The 10153-nt window shown below is 30.2% G+C and overlaps 1 protein-coding gene across 1 annotated transcript in view; it reads right to left on the reverse strand.

Moving 5' to 3' along the window:
- The window catches only part of LOC108687578, a 6541-nt gene extending 1267 nt beyond the window's left edge, over nt 1-5274 (reverse strand). Inside the window, exons 1-3 of the mRNA XM_018193430.1 lie at nt 4885-5274; nt 266-415; nt 48-73 (exon numbers count right to left, since the gene is read on the reverse strand). Coding sequence (XP_018048919.1) covers nt 48-73; nt 266-415; nt 4885-5209 — 501 coding nt within the window. The 5' untranslated portion in view covers nt 5210-5274. The remainder of the gene's footprint in view (nt 1-47; nt 74-265; nt 416-4884) is intronic.
- Between the last annotated feature and the right edge of the window lie 4879 nt (nt 5275-10153).

Below are 10153 nucleotides of genomic sequence, written 5' to 3' on the forward strand. Positions count from 1 at the left end.
TACGTGGTCGTTTATAAACATATATATATATATATATATGTTTATACTTTTGTTGTGTGTATGGACGCGCACGCTGTATATACATGCACACAGAGTGTGATAAAAAATTTATCAGGTTTCTTTTTCGATTGTTTGATATATTAGGCCATATAAACACATTACGAATAAAGAAAAAAAAAATTATAATTCAAGATTTTAAAAATACCTGCTTCTTGTAATTTTCTTCTTTTATAAAGATTATATTGTTCCTTTTGCTCAGAATTACAATATAATGTTTGTGAACTATTACTGAATGGTTTAGTTGAGTTTTCTATTAACAATTGAGATAACATAGAATTGCATGCATATTCTGCATATTCTGCATATTCTGCATATTCTGAGCAAATAAATTCTGATGCTAGTAATGATATTAAAACTGTTGTAGACAGATATAATTTATTAATGCTTATCAAATTATTTTATAACTATTTCAATGTATTATCAAGTTATTTTAATGTATCTGCAGTGAAACTTTCCTAACTTTAGTACTCTATAATTTCATTTCTTCTTTCATATACATACATGACGTAGCATGGTGGAAAGATTACAGCCGTAGTCCAATTCATGCTGACACGCTCATGAGCATCGCTTGTCTTCCTTGTTGTTTGATAAACAACAATGAAATAATTTTTAAGCGTGTGAGCGTGAATCGAATCACAGCCATAGTGTGCTCCCAAGTTTGGCCAAACCACGCTTACTTTGCATCGTCTCTAAGTACGCAGTTTACCAACTGCGAAACATGGGGCGGCATTCATAGTCTGTTTTTATTTTAAAACTATCTTAAATATAATGTCTTAAGATGTATCTACAATCCTCGGATTGACTTACAATATCTTAAGATTGATTTAAGACATTCTTAAATGTAAGAATCGACTATGAATATCGATTTGTTTCGCGTCATGAAGTTGGTATGCACTTCGTGCATACAATTTGCACTATAGCCAAAGAAATACGCTACACTGTCTGAGTGTTGCACTGATGAGCGATAGTGCAGCCAAGAGAAAATGCTATTACATTTAAGGGTCTGAGCACAAGAATTGTTGTAATATTTACTTAAACTTAAGTTGTAGACGTAAATAACGCACAAGCTTTCACGTATGACGTACAACTTATTACCATGTCTCTAAGGACTGCCCTTCAACAAAATTTCGTAACAGTATGCGTAAAATGTAAACTTAAGCCGATGAATCAATCAAGATATTGTTTTAGATTACGTAATCTAACAGAAATGGAAATAACAATAAATCTTTAATCTCACAAAAAAATAAATTTAACTGGTTGAAACTCACCTTATGAATAAATTTACTGCTATTTGTATTTCTGTTAGAGTACGTAGATCTAAAGCATCCTGATTGATTCATCGGCTTAAGTTTACGTCTTAAGGTTATTGTTACAGAAATTTTGTCTACGGCAGCCCTAAAAGAGACGGCAAATAGTCATATGCCGAAGCTTGTGCATTATTTACGTCTACAACTTAAGTCTCTAAATAAATATTATTCTTTGCTCAATTCATCAGTTGCATCAATTCTTGTGCTCAGATCCTACGACTGTCTTAAGATGTCAATCTAAGATGTCATAAGTAAATCCGTAGGACTGTATTAACATCTTAAGATATTATATTTAAAATGTTTTTAAAATAAAAACGGATTATGAATACTGTTCCATGTTTACGTTTTATAGTTGTAGCACAATATAAATACGTACAGTATGGACACTGAACTTTTTATGTGTCCCAATTTTTAGTGCGCATGCGTTGATTTCCAATTAGGAATATGGCTGCCTTCAGTAAGTTGAAATTGCAAGTTAGATTAGGTTAGATTAGGTTAGATTAGGTTAGCTTAACTGTATTTTCTTTCCATAAAATATACTTATCCTTTTCGCCTACAATATTGTGTAATCCTCATAGTAAGGAAACACGGGCCAAACATGAGTATTACGGCTGAGAACCATGATACGTCGTTCGTACAAAGCTTAATTTTTTTTTAATTTGTAAGAGAAAAGTATGACAAAGTGTTAATAAAATTAAATTTTATTAAAAAAATTAAATCAAATTTTTTCGGAAACGCTATATTATGTAGACTGCTATATTTGTATACAATAAAGTATTCTCTTATAAAGTATGCATGTGTGTGCGTGCGTGCGTGCGTGCGTATGTATATATTCAATTACAACTTCACATTTAATTACAATTTTCATGCCATATATTACTTTTTCATACATAATTATTCAATTATAATTTTCATATAGTATTTAATCAATTATTATTTTTAATTTACTTATTATTGTTTAATAATATTATTATTATTATTGTGAATATTTTTATATAATGAATTCGTTAACATTATATTATTATATAATTCTGATTTAAAAATATACTCAAATATACTCACTATAAGCAATTTTCATGACACAACCAAATTATGTTTTTTTTTTAGAAAATCATTTTGTAGTTTTATAAAAACTCGAATTTATAAAAGCGCCTTTCCAACTCACAACATGGCGGCGAGAGACTTGGGACCCACTACATCAAAGGTGCCGACGCTCGTGTATATACTTATATTGTGGTTATAGGCCTTATGGAACGAGAAGTAGAAAAACGATAGAGTGTTAATTTTAGAGAGAGAGACGCTTATAAACTGAACACACCATGTAATCCTTCCATCATGTGACGTATAAAAATTTTTTTGTGATGTATAAAAATTTTCAGTGTTAAAAGGAGCCAAAGCTGCCTGTTTTACTATCATTTCCATTCGGTGAAAAATCTCCAAATTGGATTTATGGATTAGATTGCAAAGTGTTACATAAATTAAAGTACACATAAATAGGATCTTACTGGATTTCATGAGAAAATTGAAAAAAAATTAAAAAATTCACTTACTTTTGGCTCGTACAGCTGTCATCTCAGGTATATTTGTTTGATATAAGAATCTATATCTTAAAAATAAGCGTGCAGATGAAGTCATATTACTGGAATGAACGATATCGAGTTTGTAGAACTAAGATTCACATCTTTAATTTATTTCTTACATTATATTATATAATATATAATATATATTATTCTGTCTTAAGCGGGGAGCACAAATTCTTGCATAACATATAACACGTAATATATAAGAAAATATACTAATCGTTCTTCATTTCTTTTCTTCCCATGAAATAAAGAACTCTGATTGGTTGGAATTTCTTAAACATTACATGTTATGCGATATATAAGAGTATGCTCTTCGTCTTAGAGTATATCCATACAAACTTGCATAGCCGCATAAACGCATGCATAAAGAAAATTATCCTATCACATTTTATTTATGTCTTTATAAGAAAAATGCGATTGAATAATTTTCTTTATGCATACATTTATGTGGTTATACAAGTTGTGTGAATATACCCTTAAGCAGGAAGCACAGATTTATACATAACGCATAGAATATGAGGCATAAGAAAATCAACCAACCAGAGTCTTTTATTTTACTTTTACTTTTATTAAAAGGAAGGAAATAAAGCACTTTGATTTCATTTTCTTATGTCTTATGTGTTGCATTATGCAAGAGTCTGTGCTCCCTGCTTTACTCCAACTATGCGTTTGAGTAAAACAGAACGATATATATTATATTAGGTGTGGGAAAAAGTTCGTGGCGTTTTTCCCGTTACATCTAAAAAACGTCACGAACTTTTTCCCATATTTAATATAATGCAAGAAATGAATCAAAGATGTCATCTCTATTATTGAAATTAAAATAAATTTTCATTTGGAATTAAAAAAGTCTGTACTATCAATCGATCAAGTTCCTTAACACTTAAGGGGTTGCTAAACCGATTATCTTTATTATATATCGTTCTGTTTTAATCGCATATATCTGTCCTTAACTAACATATACCATCATCTATTGCAAGACCTACTGCTACGGAATTTCCGCTTTGTTGACATTCCTAATCTTCGCAAAGAATCCGTATAGGTATTTTCACGTATTTTCCTCTTAGTGAAAAAACTTTTCTTCTAGATTTTCAATCTTAATTCTACAAACTCGGTATCATTTGTTCCAGTAATGTGACTTCAGTTGCATGCTTATTTTTAAGATATGGATTCTATTGCCTGTTCTAGAGTCGCAAGTCGTAAGCTGTAAGAAATTGGCCAATCACAGTTAAGTGTGAGAAGAATAATCGACTATGATTAGTTAATTCCTTATGGTTTACCTCTTACATCTCTATTGTAGAACAGGCCTCTAAAACTCTTACATCAAGCAAATATACCTGAGGTGACAGCTCTACGAGCCAAAAGTGAATTTTTTAACTTTTTTTCGATTTTCTCATAAAATCCAATGCAGCTGAAGTCCTGTGTACTTGAGGTTTGTGTGTACTACTTTAATTCTATAATAACAATTTTGCAATCCATAAATCCAATTCAGATATTTTTCACCGAGTGAAAATGTGGACAATACAGATGGCTTTAGCATCCTCTTAAAATAGATTATGTTGCATTGGCATCTGTGCAAACGTTCTCACTATATGTAATATATACTATTTCTTTTTAATGCTCCGCCCCTAATGTATGAATGGAGTGAATCTCTAACTTCTCACAGCCTCGTGTAGTAGAAGTTATGAAAGTTTCACTATATAATAAAGAGAAATCATGTTGCTCTAAGAATATTAGTAAAATTGCATGTTTTTGAAGTTTATAATTTTTATACTTATTTACATGATCTTATTCTTAACTATATTATTTAAGAATTCTCAAATTAACTTTGCATAATGTTGTATATTTAACGAAACTCCTATAACTGTTTTGTTATCTTATAAATATTTTTTAAATTCTAAAATATCAAAAACATTAATTTAAAAAATATTTACCTTCACTTTGATATATATTACATAAAGGTAATGATGACACAGTCTCCAGCCAGCTTTCATAACCTTGCAATTTGCTTTCTAAATCAGACTTGTGAATATATCTTTTTGATATATACCATAATGGCTCTATATTACTGTAACTCATAATATTTCGTTTTTCCAGTAATCTGATAAACTTTTTGAGGTCCTTTGTCTGGCTCAATTTACGTTTTGAATCAATTTCATGTGCATAATTACATTTCAGCTGATTCAAGATGTTACTGTCAATGAAAGGCTCAGCTATACTGAGGAAGTCTTGACAAAGCAAGATATACTTTTTGAACATCTTATATTTCCAAAGACTCAATTTTTCAAGCCAGATTCTGCGGCATATAAGGTTAAGAAGAACCTGATCAATTTTGAACCTTAAATTTTGTTAAAAATACATTAAATCAATGAGTTTTTGAGTAAAAATAAAGAAAAAAGGGTAATTGTACAATTTAGCATAATCACCTCAAAAATCAATATAATTAAACTTATTCGATGCATGAAATAAAAGAATCTGGTAAAAAAAAGCCCTGATTTCTGAAAGATCCTCAATATTAAGCGTTAAAGTTAATAACTATTAAGATTAAGAAATCTATTACAGAGGCAAAATGAGGATAATTCTTCAGAAGAACTTCGATTTCGGTGAAATTAGGTTTATTCGACGCGTTTTTGATCGAAACAAAAGAATCTGGCAAAAAAAGCGCTGCCCTATGAGCCGAGATATTGAGCGTTAAAGTTGATTAAAGTTGACTAAAGTGTTACTGTGTAACACTTTATTCTGTTTCATCTGTTTAATCTGTTGACAGATTATTAATCTGTTGTGTAGACAGTGGAGTGTATAGAGTGCTTATTGGTTCAAGGCGACCACACTGCCACGAACAAAAGAAAAACATCCTACCCACTAGGTTAAGTATAGATTCTTATCTAGAATACCACCCAGGTATCACTGTCCTTGTTATATATCGAACGTTAAATAAGACATGACATCCGGAGAACATCCGGAGAATGGGAATCTAAACACAAGCTTTGGGGCCTAATCGCTTAGAAGTTGCAGCCTAGACAGGTTCATTTGGAATATTTCTAACCCATGAAGACAGTGGAGTATGAGAAGTCTTTTTAGAGCGGTCTTTTTACTGTCTAGGTTGCAACTTCTAGTTGTTAGGCCCCAAGCGAGTTAGAATGTGTTATTTTTATTTTTGTTCGGAGCAGCGTAGTCGTCATGAACCAATAAGCACTAATCTATACACTCCATTGTCATGACAGATTAATAATCGCGTTACGTAGTAATACTTTAGTCAACTTTAATGCTCAATATCTCGCTTTGCAGAACAGTCTTGGGCTACTAGATTCTTTCATTTTACGTAAAAATGCATCGAATGAGTCTAATTTCATCGAAATTGAAGATAGCTCTTCTAAAGAATTACCTTCATTTTGTCTCTGACAGATTTCCTCAATAGTTATCAACTGTAATACCTCCGATCACAGGGCAGAGTGATGCTTTTTTTTGCCAGATTCTTTCATTTCATGCAAAAACGCATTGAATAAACCTAATTTTAATGATTTTTAAGATAATTATACTAAACTGTATAATTACCAAAAAGTGTTCGGCACTCTATGCCGAACAGAGATATTAAATTTTAAAAGTTAATGACTATTGAGGTTAGGAAATCTGTCAAAATCACGAAATACGGCGATGTAAAACGTGTACTACTCACAAATTCGCTACTTTAAAACAAGTTCTCAGTGGAATTCTATAAAGCGGCGCCTACAATTATGGTATGCTTTAAGAGTCCTTTTCATGCGCCGTTCGTTTTTTAGCGTCTAAAGGATCACGTGATCATAATTGTTGCCAACAACAACTGAAATCCATGAAAAGGATTTACAGCGTCGAATTTTGAACGACAACTTCTTTTTTGAAGCGATAATATATAATAGCAATTAGAGATCCTCAAATACCATAGTAATTTGATCAATGTTAATATTATAAACTTTAATTTATAAATTCAGTGTATTTATAATAACATTGAAAAACAACATATAATGTAAACAAAACAATATATAATATAATAAATAAAAATTATGCATGTGCGTCCAAAGCATTGTATATTATATCTAAAAACTTTTTCATTATCTTTCGCCGTTTGCGAAAGCCAATTCTCACAGCTGGCACCCTATATTGACAAAAACGCATTGATTTCATCTGGAATTAGGCGAAAGATTAATATATCATTATCATTGCACAATGCGTTTGCAATTTTATTGCCTTGGCAGAATTACTCTTTTTTCTTTTCTTGCAAAGTCCACTATAAAAAAATATTATGAACAATAAGTTACATTACTGTTCTAATATTCATTAATAGTATAGAAAATTGGTAATGTTCTTTTATACTTATAGTTTTAATATTTGTACAGTAGAGAATATATTTTATGTTCAATCAATACATATTTGATTCAATGCTTTCAACATTCAAAATCAATATTACTCATGATGCTATAAATATTAAAATTATCATTACAGATTGTATCGAATATAATAATATTTTTGACATTTATATACAATAAAATATATAATTCTTACATTTTCAACAAGCAAGAATCTCATAAAAATTCTATAAGTCGTAATGAGGCCATTTGTTTCCATTGTTTTTTTGAGCAGATTCACTGATGCTAGTTTCTGATCTAATTATTCATTGGTATATATATGTAAGCTTTTAAATTTTATTTTAGCTATATTGGTTGTAATTTTCCCCATTTAAAGTATTTGCTACTTCTTGCAAAATAAATTTTTTGTAATTTTTATGTTGCGTAGTGGTAATGGAGTTTATAATTTCAAAAAGGTTCTCGTAACTGGACTTCTTAAATGAGAGTTTCTTCATCATGATTAAGTTTTCCTTTTAAGTCTTCATCTGAATTTCTTCATTTCTCACAAGAATTTTGTTCAGATAATATTCAGATAATATATGGACGTAACAAAATCTAAATACAAAGCTTAAATACATTAGAAATAATAAAAAAAGTTTTCATTATTTTGATATAATTATCAAGTTTATTATCTATATATTTTTCTTATGTGATTGCATTGTTACTATTTTTTTTTTGTTTATTCTTGGTACTCTGCTTTTATTATAGTCATTCCATTATCTGTAAGATATTAAATAATAACATGTAATAAATAAAAATATATATTAAATAATAAAACGTCTATCTTTTAATATTATATATAACAATTATAGGAGTTAATTTACCTAATATAAGATAAAAATATAATGTATCAGGTTCAATTATGTATTGTGTGTAATCTTTTAAATAAGCATGATTCGCGGTATTTGTTTGTTCGCAAATTATTTCACACAATCCGCACGTTTGTATGAGATTGAGGGATTAATCCTGAAAAATAAATATTAAATTTAATGCTACAAATATTTCTAAATTATTTTTAATTTGTTAGTATTGTTATTTCATATTTTAGCTAATTATAATCTTTCCTGATAAAATTGAGATTATAACATATGTATTTTTGAAATATATTATTTGGTTTGTATGATATTATTGAAGATCGCAAAATTTAGAAGATATAAAATTTGTAAAAATTAATTACGTACATCAAAGTCTATTTTTTATTTTGAATCGAGATTAATCGAAATAATACAACTCGAGAATTGAGATAAACACAAATCCAGTGACGACGCTAAAGGCCACAGTATAGATTTTTGCATAATGCATAGTGCATAAGCGAATCAATTAATTAGAATCTTTCTTTTCCTCTCATTTCATGGAAAAGAAGAATTTTCATTGACTGATTCCCTTATGCACTATGCATTATGCAAGAGTCTGTGCTGCGGTCATAATAGATAGACAAATTCAATTCTTCTTTGACGTTAGGCATCAAGCAGCATGGTCACGTCTTTTGACACCAAAAATAAGCGTCAAACGTCAGCATAAAATGGCACCTTTACGCCGAAGTTATAACATGTGATGTTATGAAACTGGTCAATCACAATCATTCTATTCTTCAGAGGAATAGCTATGATTGGCCAGTTTTCAAACATCAATATTATCGCGTAATTAATCAGAAGCGGTCCGCTATTGTGGTTTTGTGTTTTATTGATTACTAATTGGTTACACAATACGCAATACGGCATATGTGCCTCAGAGTGATGTCCCATGCAGCGGATCATTCGTAAGCGAATTCGCGTATCGCCAATCACAGAATCATTCTCTTAGATCTGGTTGCAAATTTCGCAAATTTTATTAGCGTTTTCGGCCCAACCGGGTTTGCACCAACTTGAACTTGGGTTAGAAAATGCTTCGCTATTGGTTGATATTACACGCTCTATCAACAGGAGAGCACGAAATACCATTACTTCAATTCAAGTTAATGCAAACTCGGTTGGGCTGAAAACGCTATATGATTGGCGATACGCGAATCCGCTTACGCACGATCCACTACATGGGATATCATCCTCATAAAGACTACTCTGAGATTTTAGAGCATAGAATCGCAATACATTGCGAGCATTCAAGTTGACAAAACGGCTAGCCTCGCCGAGCAAATGAGTATAATTGATTATTACTTATAGATCTAACCAATCAATATTTAATCGCTCGATAAGTATATCTAGCCGCTTTGCCGTCTTAAATTTGTCCATTGTTACGTCTTGGAGGACGCTGAGCTAGCGTGAAGTAGCACGGACAAATTTGAATTAGGACACAATGTTATATTTAGTTAGAAATGACGAAAATGAGTCCGAAATTTACGGAGCCTCTTCTATATATATAATAATAATTGAAGCTTAATTTAATTAATATTGACTCGATGTTAACATAATAGTCATGAAACATGAAAGTTAAAATAATATTAGGTTGATTGACAAAGTGGCAACTTTTAATTTATCGAAATGATAGATGTCACTAATCAAGAAAATGATTAAGAGGAAAGGGGTATCGCTTTCGATATAATTTATTAAAAATTTATTAAATTAAAATAGGTGAATACTATAAGGTGAAATATTAAGTGTAGTAAAAAGAAATTCATTATTTTTGAATGGAATTGAATGGAAAAATAATGGATTTCTTTTTATTACATTTAATAATTATTATATTAAATAAGTTCAATAATAATGACGGAATATGAAATGACAGTATGTGTGAAAATATGTATAAATTACATATATTTATTTAATAGTTAACAATGGGCTATAATAATTGAGCATTATAGAAAGATTTAGCTTAAATACATTAA

This window comes from Atta colombica, unplaced genomic scaffold (genome assembly GCF_001594045.1).
Source record: "Atta colombica isolate Treedump-2 unplaced genomic scaffold, Acol1.0 scaffold21, whole genome shotgun sequence".
In the NCBI taxonomy this organism is placed as follows: Eukaryota; Metazoa; Arthropoda; class Insecta; order Hymenoptera; family Formicidae; genus Atta; species Atta colombica.